This window comes from Quercus robur, chromosome 6, assembly GCF_932294415.1.
Source record: "Quercus robur chromosome 6, dhQueRobu3.1, whole genome shotgun sequence".
Lineage (NCBI taxonomy): Eukaryota > Viridiplantae > Streptophyta > Magnoliopsida > Fagales > Fagaceae > Quercus > Quercus robur.
The window spans coordinates 23,328,543-23,347,802 of NC_065539.1; the positions used below are offsets into that span (position 1 = coordinate 23,328,543).

A 19,260-nucleotide genomic window follows, 5' to 3' on the forward strand; every position below is an offset into this window, starting at 1 on the left:
ACCTATTTTGATTTGTTTGTGAATAGATTGACTAAGGGAAATGGTCAAAATCAAGCTTTAAAGAGTTCTAGTGTTGAGATAAAGGTTCTAACATTGGCTCTTCACTTTTTTCTTTGCTTTTGTTGTTTGTATATATGTTTATGCGTTTATAAAATGCTTGTTTAGTATAGGTTTACTTTGTGTTTATGTTAGAAGCATACTAGGTTGTTAGATTTCCCTGCTTTCTTTGTTGTTTGTTTGTTTGTTTTTTGGGTTGGGGTTTTGGGCGTGTATGCATGCGCATGCTCTATGCATGCATACGCATTCAGTTGGGATGCGCACGCATACCCTATGTATGCGTACACATACTCATGCCCAGAAACCTTGATTCACTTCTATTTGGTTTTTCTTTGTTTTCTTCTATATGTTTAGCCTCTGTTTAACCTAGTTTTCATATCTTTAAGTATTCATCTTTCTGTTTTGTTTTGTTTTGTTTTGTTTTATCCTTTTAATGCTTATTAGGGTTTTAGATTGTTTGAATACCATGGACATGCATATCAATCTGAACATGCATTGATGCATAGGTGCTATGTTACAGTGAAGTAAGCGATGTAAGTCATGCATAGAACGTATGAACATGCATTCGAGTGGTTGAATATAAGTTGCCTAAAATGCTTGGTTGAATACCATGAGTTTTGATGTTTGTATGTTTAGATTTTTTTGTTCAAATCTACCTTGAAATTTTTCTGCCTTTGGTGATGTATGTTTAAATGCCATGATAGATGAATGTTAGGCTTGGGGATGATTATGCTATATTGTTTGCTTTTAGATGCTTGTTAGTGTGTGTATGAGTTAGAATAACGTGCTAAATTTGCCTTTAATGAGATTAAGACTTAGAACACAATGAGTGGAGGCTAACTTACAGGTTAGGTGAGGTTGGGTGCTTAACACCTTCCCATTTCCATACCTAAACTCCAGACACATACTTTAGTAAAGATCAATCCTTCCATAAGGGCATTATATTTATGGTTCTTAGACCTAAACCAATGCTGGCCCTATAGTAGATGTAGTTGATGCGGTCGCTTAAGGTCCTAAATAGAAAAAAGACCCCCAAATTTTAACCAATAGGGTTATTTTTTAATGAATTAAGCCCAAATATTAGCTAACAAATAAAATAATTTTTTTTAAACAAATGAAAGACAAGAAAAAAAGAGAGAAAAATGTTACGTCCACAACATTTTTACAAAAAATTCTAAGTAACAAATTATTACAGGCCGTTATTGATGGAAAAAAATAATTCTAGTTGTAGGTTCATATTAGAATTAGTAACAATTTAACCCCTAGAATTTGTTGTGAAAAATATTATGAATGTAGGTAGCACTTCTCAAAAAATGAAAAAGAGAGCAAATACACAATAAAAAAAAAAAGTTCACAACATTTTTCATAATAGTTGAGTTGGAAAACTTTTACTAGTTCTCACTTAAGTCCACCATTAACATCATTCTTTTACTTACCACTATTAATCGACCACATCAATAAGTATGAAAAGTTTTGTCAAATTTTTTGTGTCTATAGACTTTATGTGGTTCATGTTAATTAATAATAATTTTGCATATAAAACAAGATAGTAGAGTTTAAGTAATATTTAATTTTTTAAAGTCATATATATATATATATATAAGGCCTCAATGTTAGTTTCGCTTTAGGCCCCCAAATGCATCAAACCGCCTCTAACCTAAACTAAGCGGCGACTCCATTTACACTCTCCATCATGGTTCACCCTAAGCCAAGGCGTACTCTCCAAAAGGGACGGTTGCAGGCGCTTGCACCCACACCCATAAACTACCACATCCTGCCCAATTTATTAAATCCGAAATGATATAGTTAGAAAAAACTCCTCCTTTTATTTATGAGACCGTTGGTCATGACATTTTATAGTTTTTTTTTCCTTGTTTTATTTTTTTTCTCAACTGGTTCTTGATCTGTTTCTCTTCTTGGTTAGTAAAAAATGTTATGTTTCTAAATAAAAATAAAAATAAAAAAGTAGGTTTTTAATTCAAAATTTTAATTTTATTGATTATATTATTAAATAATTTTTATTGATTATATTATTACTGACAAAAGTGAGACGGATGTGTCAATTTTGCCATTTTAAATACTAAAACCTCATGGTCAATAACACTAACTTGATGGTGCAAGGGGTTTGAAATTGATCCAAACTTTTTAGAAATTTTTTTATCAAAATTTTTTATCCTAAATTTTATCGGTGTTAGTTGTGGTATTAGGAAACCAAATTTAAACCCAAATTAGCCATCAAATTGGTGCCTGGAAGAGTTTTTTTTTTTAGTTAATAATAAAAAACCTCATATTTTGCAGTCAATTTTCTTTTTACCATTAAATTTATAATCTATGTCAATATATTCACCATGAGGAAAGGTAAGATATTGAGTGGATTCCAAAACTTTCAGTTATATATCTTAACTGATAAAATATCTTATCTATATATATAATAATAGGTGAAGCAGAGAGAAAATCCAATTAGATTTCAATTGGATTCTCAATTTTGCGCCACTTGTCCTAACCAAAACTCAAAAAAAAATTTAATTGGATTATAAATTTGACTTCAATTTTGTGTCATGTATCTTATCTAAATTTTCTAATTTTTGTGCCCAAATAAATAATGCATTAACATTTAACACGGAAGCCAATAAAACCACAATAATAATGCTCATTGGCCTAAGCAAAAACATCTTACCTGCACACTTTCAAGAAGATTATAAATTGGACTCCAATTTTGTGTCATGTATCTTATCTAAATTTTCTAATTTTTGTGCCCAAATAAATGATGCATTAACATTTAACACGGAAGCTAAGAAAACCACAATAATAATATTCATTGGCCTAAGCAAGAACATCTCACCTGCACACTTTTATGGGTGATCTCAATAGAGTCTGGAGCTCTTCTAATCCCACAACCAGAACCAAGGAGTCCAACGAGAAAGACTATAAAAGTAAAACATCATCTCCTCCTAATTCCATATCTTCATCCCATGTCTCCTCCTCTCTCAACCTCTACCAACTAGATCCACACACTGCCCTCTCCTCCTCCTTACGGATTTTTTAGAGCAAGGCCGGGTTCAAACACAATGTTCAATCCCACTCTTCCTTGCTTCACACTCTCATACATTAGCGCTTCATTGGCGCCTCCAAGAAGATTCTAAGCTCAATGATTAGTTCTTATTTTTTAATAGTTTTTACTGTGTCTGGATTAAGATTTTGTTAATTTGTTAAAAGTGACAAAAATATAATCATATATATTATATTAAGTTGAAGTTCAATTTTAGAATTCAAATTGAATCAAATTAATTTCTAATTGTAGTTTAATTTTGTGCTATGTGTCCAATTTGATTTTTAAATGTTGGTGTTAAGTTACTTCCATTCATAATGCTCAATGTGGAAATTGAATCTACTAAGATAAACATCTTATCATCACAATTGTTAATATTTCCGTGCGTAAGCACGGACTACATGCTAGTTTTGAAATAAATGATTTAGACTTGAATCTTGCATACTTAAAGAAGAAACCATTAATGTATTAACCTAATGATAAAAAACAATTATTATTGAATAAAATCAGCAGACATCATAGATTTCAAATTATAATGTATCTGTGAGAGAGAGAGAGAGAGAGAGAGAGAGGAGGAGGAGAAGAAGAAGAAGAAGAAGAAGAAAAAAAAGAAGAATGTTAAGAAGGGTCAATTTCCCTTTAATTACTTGCATCCTTTATCGATAGATTTTATGCCATTGTAGCATAAAGTTGATGGAGAAATATAGATCATATATATATATATATTAGCTCCCTTCTGCCTTTAAGCTATTGCATGTGCTTACATGTGTCAAAGTACAACCATGTTTTTTATATACATCAATGAACTTGGAGGGCAGTTGGTTGGGAACTGTAGGGTTGGCACCTAATATATATTTTGGGCATTTAGAGAGAGCATGGGAAAAGAGGATCTACCTTGAACTTTTAAACAAATTCCAGATCATCTAAAGTTTGCATTATTTGGTTTGAAATGTCACCTTTGGTGGCATGCCGTATAGCACTATAGGCAAGGGCCACTTCGTGTACCAAAGAAAAAAAAAAGAAAAAAAAGAAAAAAAAAAGGGAAGGGTCACTTTTGTCATAATAATGACAGAATAATTTTTTATTTTTTATTTTTTATAATCTAAACTTCTAAAAGGTGGGATTGTCCCCTGCACTGTTAGTGGCAAACCATATTTGGGTAGCAGACCATGATAAAAAAAGCAGCTACTCTTTTCTTAATTGACACTTTAAAGTTGTCGAAATAATACTCATAAACAAACATTGAGTAACTACTAGTGATAATAAATTGGATGGATATACCAACCATCGTTTTTGTAGTCATTGTAATACACTGAAGATCATGCAATATTTCAAAAAAAAATATATTCATCAAAGTTGTTGTATGATTGTGTGTAATGAACGATAGGCAAAAACATGAAAGAGATAACACACACAAAAGCTTATGTGGTTTGATCTAATGGCCTATGTCTATGATGGTAAAGTCCATGACTACATATTCTAGCTTTTCAATTTACAATTATCAATATTTATATACTAGAGAATATTGACCAACTTTAGACTAATTCAATATTAAATTGCTTGTTTTACAAATATATGGGCCTACAATTGGTTTGAGTCACTTGCGCCATAATATATCTAACAATAATAAGTATAGTAACCAGGCTCTTTTTGGCACTGCCACTGGAAGGTTTTCAATCTTCCGAATATGTCTTTCTGCTCGACATTGAACTTCTAAGAAGTACATCATTTCGTTGCTAATGGGTCTATAAGTAGGGTTTTTATGATTTAACAATTATGGGTTTATGAATATGGCGAGAAATCACAGTGCAAAAGTAAAATTTTTTTTTTTTGGTCCTAGTGCAAAAGTAAATTTTAAGCTAAGATTTAATAATGACTTCTTGCGTAAACGTCTTACAATGGGATACGGATATGTGGCTTCTGTTTAGTAGTCATGTAAACTTGTAATCACTGTTTACTTATCCATCAGATTGTGAGTTGTTCAGGGAAAAAAAAGTGATGAATTTACTGGTCACCTTTACAAAATATGAAATTCCAAGATCAATTTTTATCAAGTGCTAATTGCTACAGTTGATAATTATTTGACACTGCTTAGAATGATCAAGAAAAAATTTGTTGCCCTTCTTATAGATGCACGGGCATTTGGGATGAAATCTTAAAGTGAATCCATGTAAGACCACTTTTTCTTTATAATCAGAGATTTTTTTTTTTTTTTTTAAATGAAAAGATTGGAAGATTTTTATTCATTCAACTGCTACTAGATTGTAACTATGCTATCAAGAAGTTTGGTGCATCCTTGATCCAAAATTACGCATCATCTACGTGCAGGATGTCTTATTAGACTATGGGCAGCTTTCTTATCTTGCTTTCCATTTAAGTTGCACTTTCTAGCTTCTAAAATATTTTAATCCAATTCTAGAATCATCAATCATTTGTCTCATCTCGGGTTCAAGTGATAATTCAATAGTAGTAGCCACCTTGTTTGTAGTTTCCTATATCTGTGATTTGAACCCTACTTCTCCCACTCTCATTATCTCTTATTAAGGGGGGGGGGGGGGGGGGGGGGTGTAATACCATGTATACCCTTAATAAAAAAATTTATCATGTTAAAAAAAACCCTTATTTTTCCATATATGAGAACCCCCCCAAACTCATTGTCACCGCCTCTGTCGATGTCCTCATTCTCCTATATCCAAACCCACAAGAAGTTTTTGACCCAATTACATTGACGCTTCAAACTTTTGAGTGCTTTATTTGGGTTAGATGCTTGATTATGATAGAATGGTTAGTTTGATCTAAAGATTAATGAGAGATCTGGGTGTTTGATTTGGTTTGGATAAAGGTGGATAGTTTGATCTAATGAATTTATAAATTGATGCAAATGGGGAGTCACAAGAAGCAAATCACGTTTGCTTCAAGGAAAAATAACCTTAAATCCACTAGGAGAGTTACAAGAATAAAATAAAAAGATAAAACTCTAAAACTTTATTAAATCGAATATTGAACTTCAATTTTTGTTTACATACTTTAGAGCCAATTTAAAGGCTCCATAAAACTTGATTAGCAAGTAAAAATATTCTAAAATACATCCTACTTGATACCCTACCATAATAGGACTCTAATTTAACTAGAAAATCATTAAAAGCACCTAAAATCAAGGAAATAATAACCCTAAACCTAAAGTTCTGAAAATTATATAAAAATGCCAAAATCAATAAATAACAAAAATTAAACTGCAAATTCTATTCTACATCATACTCCTCCACTTGAAAAAAACTTGTCTTGAGTTAATATTCGAGATTTGAAACCTTTCATACCCAATGAACAAATATTATGAATACTTCAAGCATTTTGTCTTTTTTCCAAATTTGCAATTCATCAATTCAGCAACTTGAACTTCTCTTTCCTTGGTCTTCATGAAAATAACAAGATTTACCAAATAAGAGTTGACCATCTAACCAAATCTTTCAACCCTAATAAATCTATAAAATTTGATGTGTTGTCTTCCACTAAAATAGTATAATCTTAAGCTTTGCAATTATCTAATTTGATTTCATTGAGATCTTTGACAATTTTCTCTACCATTTTTTCCTCATTTTTTTTTATTTATTTATTTATTTTTTTGCTTCATTGTAATCTTTATCAAATTCTCAAGAAAATCCTCATTTCCTCTTTGACTTTAAAATAATTTTCATGCAAATTATCTTCATAAAAATTTTCAACTTGTTATGGTAAAACTTGATCTTTTCCAGCCTTTTTATTTTCTTTAGAATTGGCGTTGTATTGTCGACCCCCATACCTTTATCTTCTCTTGAAACATGAACTTAGATGTGATAATCTTGATTTTGTGGTTGACTTATAATACTTTGAATATATTCCTCTTCATATGAATTTACAAATCTATAATCAATAGAGGTATAATGTAATATATCATAATAATCACGAGGAAACCATAAATCAATCAACACTTTTTTCATTCTATACTAACAATGAATTGTATCCTTATCTTGAAGCTTTCTATAAATTTGCATGTCATCCCACCATTCGACCGCATCACTGTCTAATTTATTAGACACAAGCCATACTTTTTCTTCCTTGCAAATCTTCTAATAATTAAATTATTCCCCCAAATCAAGAATTCAATCAATAAAATCCAACTTACACATCTTTCCATCAAAGAATGGATTTTTGTTGTATTTTGGAATTCATCTAAAATAGATTGATTAGCATTGTTGTAGGGCAATTTCCTAGTAATAAGTGTAACGCCCCAAAATCATAAGCAATAAAAGTCTATTTAATCTGAATATTCCATAAAAAAATATTAAATAAAAGAATCTAGCAACCTAAAATCTCTTCACAAATGTCAGAGCTCTAATCTACCAAAGACAAAACATCCTCAAAATAATTCTTCAGTACAATGTTTAATGCCATAAAAATCATAATAAAATCCTTAATTCCACAAAATAATTCATAACTATTGTCTGCTAAGAGTCTCTACTTCAATAATTCCTCCAATGTATTTGTAAGGGGAAATAAAGGGGGGGTGAGATAACTCAATAAGTGGAATTCACTAACATTGGGGTGTGGGAACAAACCTTACAAATAAATAATTCTTACAACAAATTCATAACTTGTAACTCATCAATATTTTATCATCAAATATTTCACATAAAAAAAATATCTTTACATTGTGAGCCATCATAATATATATATCAATACCATCATATAAACAAATTCCTAGGCTTTTCTCGTGGTCAACGTTTATGCCCCGTTGACAGGGTTGTGTTGTCCCCTTTTTGGGGCTGAAACCTCCTTTACATCCCTTTTCTTAAGGATGGCTCATTTGGAACCTAAATGTGCACTCCCTTGCTAAGGAGCTTCATTTTTGGATCCTCAATAGTATACTCCCTTACTAAGGAGCTATCAAATGTGCACTGTCCTCTTTTCTGGGATCGTCCACTAATGACTAAATACAATGTTGAGCTTTTAATCACGACTTGCCATAGGTTTTCAAAACATATTCAATATGCTCACAAAAATAATCCATTTATAATTCTCATAAATATAAAGATATATTCACACATACAAGTTTAACTAAATTTAGATTATCCCACAAGTTTTTCATAAAATGAATAGTAAATGTGCACATCAAACATTTGTAAAATATCCATTTATATATAGAATATTAACATATTTCTTTGATATAAAATAGTTTAATAATCAACACTGTTTTGGGAAACCCCCCAAAATTAGTAAACACCACTTACCTCTTAGTTACAAAAAATAAAGGAAATCAACCTCCCTTGAATCACAACATTTCAGTAGAATTAGAACCTAGCAATACCAAAAATAGGTTCATCAATACACAATTTCCCACTTAAAAATCTATTTTCACACTTAAAAGGTTTTATCCTAGACAATATTGATATATCCAAAATTCTCCATTTATTCACTTAACTATCCAATTCACTTTCAGCTTTGATCAGATTTTTGGACTTAAAAATATCGCTGCCTAATCAGATTTTTCAATTGTAATAATCATAGGTATTCATGAAACTTCAATATTGGCGAATAATGAATATCTGATCCACTTGAAAGTAATAGCCATATGATTTATTCCTATCTATTCACTCTAACATTAAATCTATCCAAATCAATTCTTGGAAGCCATGTATAGTATTCTTAATTTATCAATCCGGTTGCCTACATTTTTCCCTTGATGCTACTGGACTAGTACTTAGACCATAACAAAAGTGTGATGGTTTGATGGTAAGCAAGTGAGGCTATATGTGAATACATATTGTCGGGGACGTTTTTGCGACAAAGGCCGAAAATGCGAAAAACGGCCCATATCTCCCCTTGGGTTCTTTAGAAGTGTTTATTTGTTGAGAATCAAGCCCAAAATTCACAATGTATAGAAAAACAAAGGCTAATGGTTCTTTGACAAGAGAGAATCAAAATGCTACTAATAAAAGTGTAGAAAAAGTATAAAAACATAACAGGTCTGAAACTTCAACTCGCAGTCACCCAGAAGAGTAAAATGAGAGAGGTTGTGAGGAAGAGAGGGAAGGTTCCCCTGTACCCATATTTCCACTCCTAAGGTTCGGAATTGTGAGATTGTTGATCAGATGAATGGGTTTTTGCTCTGAAGTTTCAGCTCCCTAGGTAGAACGTGGTTGGTTGTTTTTTAGTTGAAGAAAGACTCTTGTATTAAGCTTGGGTGTTGCTCTCAGAGTAAAACCTCCCCCTAGGTAGAACGTGGTTGGTTGTTTTTTAGTTGAAGAAAGACTCTTGTATTAAGTTAGGGTGTTGCTCTCAGAGTAAAACCTCCTCCTAGCTTTGAATTTGATTGTGGAATTTATATTGAGTTTGGGGTGCTTTAAGTGATTGGTTTTTGGTCAATAGAAAAGGCTTTGGACCCCAAGGTGTTAAGCAAGAAGTAATTTTCAGGTTTGCTTTTGTTTGGATAAAAGGAAGGATTACTTTTATCATCATTAAGGGAAATGTTTGACTAAACCCTCATTGGCTGCTCATTTTTAGTTGTTTCAGACCATTGGGAGGCTCAACTAGATGAGAGCTAGCAGCTGAAGTTGGCCAATGAGAGCCAACCATTTTTAAAGGAAAAAAAAGGGTTCGAACAGAAACTTTGGACCACAGTCACCCAGAGCATAAAAGTTGTTTCGGGGTGGAAATTTTGGATACAAGACCTCCTCCATGAGCTTGAGGTGCTACCAGTTTCCTTTGCCCACTTGGTAGCACGCATGGGTTGGGCTCATGTAAAAAGTCCGAAAGGAACCGACCCATACCCTCCAAACCACACTTCCTCAATTTCCCTGTAAGTTGCATGGGCTTGGGCCATGCTTAAAAGAATAAAATATAATATAATACATGAATTGAGCTCACAAGGAAGTTGGGCTTGTTTGAATCGGGCTTGTACGAAATGTGTCGCAAAAATGGGTATCAACACATATTAACCACAAGCACCCTTTTCCCTTTAATAAAAAGATAGGTGGAGAAATTAGTAAGGCTATATACAATTATATAATAACCATAGAGCATCCTTTTCCCATTAAATCAAAGATAGCCATACCTATTATTCTATCAGGTACACAAATAAGAGATGCCTCCTATACGAGTGGGAAACCATACCTGTAGACTCCAACTCACAGCCACGGTGAAGAAAAGCAACGTTCACTAGTCGGTTGAAGCAAAAGGAGGCCCCATCAGTAAATACACGTGTACTTAAGAGGAAAAAGGCTAAAGTTATCAAGACCCATATATTTACTTATACCACCTTACTTGGGCTTCATATTCCATAGTATTTATCTTATTTTTAATATCTTAGGCCCAAATCAATTTAATCCATTTAATTGTAGGCCTCCTTTATAATTTACATATAATAATTTAATTGGTATCAAAATTATGGGGTGTTACAATAAGGTAGCAAAAGCTTGTTGTAGTTCACGTAATCCTTGTAGGGTTTTTTTTTTTTTTTTTTTGGTTGAAGTTGATGGAATTCGTTCTTGAGAACTTGTCCTATAATCTTTCCATCATCACATTTGCTATCGTCAAGTTTATTAGTCATCAGACCAGGATAAGAACAAAGCTCTGGTGCCAATTGATGTGGGTAAAAGCCGCAAGAAGAAAATCACATTTGCTTAAGGAAAAATAACCTTGAATTCATAAGGGTTACCCTTTTCCACAAGAAGAGTTACTGAAATCCAAAAATAGAGACACTAAACTCTAAAATTTTATTAAACTGAATATTGAACTTCAATTTTCATTTATAGCCTTTGGGCCATTTTAAAAGCTATAAAAAAAAAATTGATTTGCAAGTTAAAATATTTTAATAGAGATCCTACTTGATACCCTACCATAATTTGACTCCAATTTGACTAAAACAACATTAAAACATCTAAAATTAAGAAAATAATAACCTTAAACCTAAAATTCTAAAAATTAAATAAAAATACCAAAATCAATAAATAACAAAAATTAAATTTCAAATTCTACCCTACTTCACAAACTCAAAAATTTGTGAAATTTTTAGTTTAGATTGAGGTGGATAGATGTGAGTCTTTTAACTATGTAGTAGATTTACAAACTCTATTATTGTTAGTTTGTAGATAAAAAATCTGTGCTTTGTGGATCATAATTTGTGCTATTATATTGCACTTGTTGGGCTACAGATATTGACCCCTATTAATTAACCAATTACCAAAATTGATTAATTAGTCCAAATTACATGTAAAACCAATTAAGGCATAAGCAAATCATCAAACTAAAGTTAAGTGCAATGAAAAATAAAGTTTGACATGACAATTTGATTATGATAGGCAAAACTTTCGCAAAAAAAAACCCAGAAAGAAAAAAGAAAAAAAAAAATGTTGTAGGAGAAGAAGAGTAAGAACTGCTACATGTTCTTTGAGCTTGATATTTATATTTGTTTTTCATGTTTACAGTCAACTTTGTTTGGAAATCGACTTTTTGCCATGTTAATTACCTTGAAATTCGTATGTGATCTATCTTGCTCAAATCTTGTAGCTAAATTATAATTGTAATATTTACTTCTTGATACGTAATATATATATATATATATATATATATATATGATCGGTTCCTCACCTCAAATCTACCTTTTCATTATTATTCATCAGAGTCACTACCTTGTTGGTCTACTCGGACGCTTTTGTTGTGTAATTTTCCAGTGTCACCTATGTTGATCTTTGGAAATTCTTGTCTCCAACTAAAATTGGAAGCTTTTCAAATTTGAAAGAAACCTAAACTAGCTGAGGCTTTCCAAGAAGCACTATTTTTCCTGTGTAAAGGCTTTGTAACGTCAACTATCACCCTAATATAGAGATAACACCCTATTTTTGCCTCTGGCACGTTTATCTCCCTCAATGTCCCTGTTGAAGTGCCGATACGCTTTAGCAACTTTGACCATCATACCTTTCAGTGGAAGATTATGGACTTTGGATCCAAAAAGATGCTTTTGTAAACAGGATCTGCACAGCTCCATTGGTTGTCTCCCAGATCAAAAGACTAGGGGTCTGTTTAAAAGAATGATCTCCTTGTCGACCAAATCATTAAACTCAAATATGAACAAATGGTCGCCCAAATTTCTTTTTTGCATTCCTTTTGAGGGTTTTCATAGATTCTTCTACGTGGCATTCATTGCCTATGAATTGAATGACTTGCGTGTCATCAATTTGCCAATGTACAATGTCGTCCTATGTTATTTATTTTCTCTAACAACACTTCTTCTATGACCACGACATCTCTCTCCTCACTTACAGAGAGAGATTATTCCATAGTTCCCCAAGATTATCGTGCAGTGTTTAAGCCCCACCTCCACTTTGGAACCTAATAGACCCGGTTATATCATCGTCGTCCATTACCATGAGCAAGGACGAGGAAAATTTCTAGATCTGCCCTAGCAGTAATGGTTGCCAAACAAGAACGGACAAATCCATCTTCACTCATCAATGAACCGTTACAAAGCATTGATCAGGTTCTATACCGTTGGGAGGATAACCCACCATTAACACCCTACAGAGGCGTTACCAGGGGAGAATAAAGTCACCATTAAGGTTTCACCAACGGCCAGAAGAAGACACCTGTGTGCACGTATATATATATATATATAACGATGAAATCCAAAAGGGAGGTACATATACAAAGTAATTCTCTAGCTCTTGAATACTGATTATTCTTAACATTTCTTTGGCCAATTTTTCTGACTTTAGCATCGAAGGCTTTGTGGCAGGCACCACACCGGTGACCCACATTTCTTCTTCTTTCCATTAATTCTTTAGGGTCGGGTTGGCTGAGGACAACTCCAATTAGGATGATCAAACTTGACTGACGATTCAGGCATCATTAGTTTGGCGCCGTTTGTGGGGACGAGTACTATCCAACACGTGATTTGTCCCAATTAATTCACAAGTCCAGATGGAATCCAACACTAACCCAGATCCTGCCACGTTGGCTCTACAAATTCGGTCACTCGCAGCCACTGTGGAGCAACTTACCAGGCAAAACTAGGAGATGAGGCAGCGGCTACAACAGGAAGATAACCGTACAGACGTCAACAGGGATGACGATGAAGACAGTAACAAGAGACGAATCAACACTCCAGAAGAGGCGAGCTCAGATTTCCTTAGGGAAATGAGAAAAGAGATAGACAAATTGAGAAATGCCATCAAAGGGAAGACGGACCAAAGCTTGGAAAGGATAGTCAGGAAGACGGATTCACCTTTCACCGTGGCCGTCCAGGAGTGCCCGGTACTCTCCAAGTTCCGTCTACCACAGCTAGAGCCCTTTGACGGGCTGAAAGACCCACTGGATCACTTGAATACCTTCAAGACGACTCTGGGTCTTCAACAACCCCCTGACGAGATTTTGTGCCGCTCCTTTCCCACTACCCTCAAAGGAGCAGCTAGGGAGTGGTTCAACAAGTTGCCAACGTCATCCATTGATAACTTCGAGCAGCTAAGCAGTTCCTTTGTCCGTCATTTTGTTGGCAGGCAACGTCCAAAAAGGACTGCTGACCATTTGCTTACCATCAAACAAGGATAGAATGAACCATTGAGGTCTTATGTAACACGCTTCACCCGAGGAATGCTGGAAGTAGATGAGGCAGACGATAAGGTACAGCTCATGACCTTCAAGGCAGGGTTGAAGTCCAGAGATTTCGTGGCTTCCTTGGCCAAAAATCCCCCCAAGACGATGGCCGAGGCATTATTGAAAGCACAGAAGTATATGAACGCTGAAGAAGCTCTGGTAGCCATTGATGGAGCAGAAAAAAGCAAGGAAAAGAAGAAGGAGAAGGAGGATGATCGGAGAGGGCAAAAAAGAGATCGAGTTGATCGACGGAATGACGAAGGAAATAGATGGAAGGAGGACAAGAACCCTCGTCCAATGAAGTTCACACCGTTAGTGATGCCTGTTGACCAAATTCTGACAGAAATAAGAGATGAACCATCTCTTAAATGGCCAAGGCCACTCCATTCATCGCCTAGTTTGCGCGACAAGAGGAAATACTGTCGTTTTCACAAAGACCATAGGCATTACACAGAGGATTGCAGAGATCTGAAGAAGCAGATTGAAGAACTTATACGGAAAGGAAAACTACAACAATATGTGAAAAGGGGAGATTCCAACAAATATAGCCAAAAAAGTCAGCACGGGGGTTCAAAGAGGGATGAAGACCGCCCATCGCCTTGTCCACAGAATGCACTAGGGGAAATAAAAACTATCGCAGGGGGACCAACCACTGGGGGATCATTCAGATCCCTCAGGAAGTCACACTAAAGGCAGGTAAATAGTGTTCACAGTCTACCTCCCCTAAAGCAAAGATGGACAAACCAAGACATATACTTTTCAGAAGAAGATGCAAGGGGTATAAAGCAACCTCATGATGACCCACTGGTCATTATGATCATGATCGAGGGGTTCAATACGAGGAGAGTTCTGGTAGACAATGGGAGCTCGGTTGACATTATCTACCTTTCCGCCTTCCAACAACTAAAGCTAGACCCAAAAAGGCTTCTTCCTTTCGAGTCCCCCCTCATCAGTTTCAATGGAGACAAGGTATACCCCAGGGGGATAGTGACGTTGACAGTCATTGCCAGCTCGTACCCCTTCCAGGTAACCAACCAGCACAATTTCTTGGTGGTAGACTCACCCTCGTCCTACAATTTGATCATAGGACGACCTACACTCAACCGCTGGAAGGCTGCTACTTCCACATACTATTTGAAGGTAAAATTTCCAACAGAACAGGGGGTCGGTGAGATAAAAGGAGACCAGGTATTGGCAAGAGAGTGTTACCAGGTCGTCCTGGCCTTAAAAGAGAACCATACGTGGACAATTGAGGAAAAAACACCAGAGATCGTTGAGAAGCTAGAAACGATAGAGTTGGTTGAAGGAAGTCCAGCGAAGACGACCCAAATAGGGACGAATCTAAGTCCTAGGACAAAGGAAGGGATCATTAACTTCCTGAAAGATAACCTCGATGTATTTGCTTAGAGCCACGAGGATATGCTAGGGATCACAGCAAGCCTCATCTAGCATCGCCTGAATGTTGACCCAGAGAAGAAGCTCGTCCAATAGAGAAGAAAAGTCTTTGCCCCCGAACGAAACAAAGTAGTAATGGACAAAGTAAATAAATTGCTTACTACCAATTTTATTCGGGAAGTTCACTACCCTGAGTGGTTGGCCAACGTGGTCATGGTCAAGAAAGCAAACAGGAAGTGGAGAATGTGTGTCGATTTCACAGACCTTAATCAAGCCTGCCCGAAGGACATTTTTCCCTTGCCCAGAATTGATCAGCTGGTAGACTCTATCGCCGGAAATAAACTTCTCACGTTCATGGACGCATTTTTCGGATATAACCAGATACAAATGGCTGAAGAAGATCAAGAAAAAACTGCATTTATCACCAGTTAGGGGCTCTATTGCTATCGAGTCATGCCTTTTGGACTCAAGAACACAGGGGCCACCTATCAAAGGTTGGTGAACCAGATGTTCAAGAAATAGATCGGGAGAAACGTGGAGGTATACGTTGATGATATGCTCGTCAAGAGCAAAGAGGAAGAGGATCACTTGGACGACCTTAAAGAGACGATCAACACGCTCAGACAGTACAGCATGAAGCTGAACCCATCCAAATGTGTTTTCAGGGTTTCCTCAGGGAAATTCCTCGGGTTTATAGTGTCGCAAAGGGGAATTGAAGAAACCTCAAGAAAGTTAAGGCCATCCTCGAAATGTCTTCGCCAAAGATGATCAAAGAGGTACAATCCCTCACAGGAAGAGTAGCAGCCCTTACTAGGTTCGTCTCTAAGGCCACAGACAAATGCCTTCCTTTCTTCAAGACTTTGAAGAAAGCGTTTGCTTGGACGGAGGAGTGTGAAACAGCTTTTCAAGAGTTGAAGCACTACCTGAGCAACCCCCCACTCTTAAGTCCGTCCAAAGAAGACGAAGACTTATTCTTGTACTTAGCGGTATCTCTCACGACGGTCAGCGCAGCGTTGATCAGAGAAGAAAACAGGTTGCAACTTCCTGTATATTACATCAGCCAGGCTTTCCAAGGTGCCGAGGCGCGATATCCTTGCATAGAGAAGATCACCTTCGCCCTAATAGTGGTTTCAAGAAAACTTCGTCCATACTTCCAAGCTAATCCTATCATAGTAATGACGGACCAGCCGAGGCCGCAGTACGAATGGTACAATGGGCTATTGAACTCAGCCAGTTTGACATAGAATACCATTCACGAACAGCCATAAAAGCTCAGGCGTTGGCTGATTTCATAGCGGAATTCACCACCCCCGAGAACACAGGCGACCAAGAAGACCTTTGGATGATAAACACTGATGGATCGTCCACTCAGAAAGGAGGCGGAGCAAGCATTATTATTACTTCCCTTGAAAAAGACGTTCTCAAGTATGGGGTCCAGCTCAAATTCCCTATAACTAATAACGAAGCAAAGTAAGAGGCCTTGCTGACAGGACTAAGAATAGCTCAGGCACTTGGAGCTGAAAATATCGTGTTCAAGAGCGACTCACAGCTCGTCATAGGGCAAGTTAGAGGAGATTTCGAAGCAAAATAAACGAGAATGCAAAAATACCTCAAATTGACGAACCAGCTGGTAAGTACCTTTCATTACGTGGAGTTCGTTTAGATCCCACGGGATCAGAATGCAGAAGCTGACGAGGAAGCACGAAGTGCCTCAGCAGACAACCGGGATAAGATGAACGATTGGAGGCTGGAAGAACAAGACTCCCCTAGCATCAAGGAACTTCAAACTTTCCTTGTGCTCACCCGCTCAGGATGGATGAATCCGATTGTTTCATTCCTTCGAGAAGGACGATTACCACCAAACCCTGAAGAAGCCAAGAAGATCCAGAAACGTGCTACCAGATTTACAATACTAAATGACGAGCTTTATAAGAGGGGCTACTCCCAGCCTTACTTGAGATGTATAGAAGAGGAAAAAGCCAGATACGTCCTGGAAGAAGTACATGGGGGGGTATGCGGAGATCACATGGGGGCAAAGTCCCTTGTCAGGAAGATCATGAGGGCGGGCTACTTCTGGCCCACGATGCAGCAAGACGCAACAGATTTCGTGAAGAAGTGTGACAGTTGCCAAAGGTACAGAAATGTTCAACGAGTCCCAGGAGAAAAGATGACGACCATTTCCTTGCCCTGGTTGTTCGCACAATGGGGGATCGACATCATGGGTCCCTTACCACAGGGAAAGAGACAAATGAAGTTCCTACTCGTCGCAATTGACTACTTTACAAAGTGGGTGGAAGCGGAAGCTTTTGCAACAATCACAGAAGCAAATGTATAAAGTTTTGTATGGAAAAATATTGTTTGCAGGTTCGGGATACTTAGGACGATCATATCAGATAACGGCCGTCAGTTCGACAATTAGGGATTCAGATCGTTTTGCTCGAGCTTGGGCATAAAAAACAAGTACTCATCACCAAGACATCCTCAGGCCAATGGACAGACGGAAGTAACCAACCGAACCTTGCTTAGGACTATCAAGTCTCGGTTAGTGGGGGCAAAGGGAGCATGGTCCAAAGAATTACCAAGTTTCCTATGGGCATACAGGACGACGGCATGAACATCAACAGGAGAGACACCATTCAACCTGACGTATGGCACAGAAGCAGTCATCCCGGTCGAAGTAGAGCTCACTAGCCTTAAGAGGGAATTCTTTGACGAGCAAAGCAATGACGATCAACTGAAGCAGAACCTGGATTGTCTAGACGAAGTTAGAGACCAAGCATCCCAAAGAATGGCCAAGTACCAGCAGAAGATAGCGGAATACTACAATCGGAGAGTGAAGTTGAAAAGATTCAACGTTGGAGATCTCGTCATTTGAAAAGTGACTGCTGCAACAAAAGATCCAACACAAGGCAAACTGGGTCCAACTTGGGAAGGACCTTATAAAGTCGTCCACTATTCACACCAGGGAAGTTACCATCTAGAAGACTTAGAGGGGAAGAGGCTACCTCGTCTATAGAATGTCGAACATTTCAAGAGGTATTACGAAAAGGAGTCATAGCCTGATTGTAAAACCTAATTTGATTTTGTGCTTCTTCTTTTTTATGTAAGTGATTATTCAGAATTTACTAAGTTGTTATTCAGCATTTCACAAGTATTATCTAGCAATCCATGCGCCCTAATTATTTCCTCCTCGAAAGACCCAAATGGTCGTCCTAAATGAAAAAGATGATGAGATTCCTTAAACGGATGGACATCATCCTAAGTAAAAAAGACGATAAGATTCCTTAAATGGATGTACATTGTCCTAATGAAAAAGACGATAAGATTCCTTGAATGGATGTACATCATCCTAATGAAAAAGACGAGTCCTAAATGAAAAAGATGATAAGATTTCTCAAATGGATGTACATCGTCCTAATGAAAAAGACGATAAGATTCCTTGAATGGATGTACATCGTCCTAAATAAAAAAACAAAAAAAAAAAAACGATGAGATATACATCGTCCTAATTAAAGAGACGATGTGGTCCCCCAAAAGGAAACACACCATCCAAACAAAAAGACGATTAAATTCCCTAAACAGGGTCACATCGCCCTAATAAAAATTACCAAACTCCTTATCCGCAGAAACGTTGCCCAAACGAAAGGTTTTTTGCAAAGCATCAAACCTTGTGTTCAAAAATGGGGCAAAATCTTGTAAGTCCACAAAAGGACAAAGATAAGTAAAATATGCCAGCAAAATTTTTCTAAGTCCCTGAAGGGAAGAGAAGAGCATCCAAAAGTAGATCCTAACATAACACAAGTGAAAGATCACAACCAACCAGGAAGGTAAAGGTAAATCAATAGACATATTATATAAAACTAAACTATTCAAAAAAAGCCCCAAAAACAAGTAGGGCATCCAAATACCAGTTGTCCAATAACCTTAAGACATAAAAAAAAATAAATAAATAAAAAAGAAGAAGAAGAAAAACTTTGGTAAGAAGCAACAGGTTCAAGCTTGGGGGGCAACATCATCGTCTTGGTTTGCCTGAGAAGGTTCCGCACCAGTGGACGCTGCGGTCTGAGCTGCCTCATCCTCCTTAATCTCTCTGTCAACAGCTTCAAAATCCAAGTCCTCAAGGTCCGTGCCAG

General features: G+C 36.5%; 1 protein-coding gene across 1 annotated transcript; it reads left to right on the top strand.

Moving 5' to 3' along the window:
* The first annotated feature begins 13,729 nt into the window (after nt 1-13,729).
* LOC126690009 (uncharacterized) lies at nt 13,730-14,422 on the top strand. The gene has a single exon (XM_050385156.1). The coding sequence runs from the start codon at nt 13,730-13,732 to the stop codon at nt 14,420-14,422; it is 693 nt and encodes a 230-aa protein (XP_050241113.1).
* Nucleotides 14,423-19,260: the final 4,838 nt, after the last annotated feature.

What these genes read in the sequence shown, in the direction of transcription:
- LOC126690009 (XM_050385156.1), top strand. Translation starts at nt 13,730, where the DNA reads ATGCTGGAAGTAGATGAGGCAGACGATAAGGTACAGCTCATGACCTTC.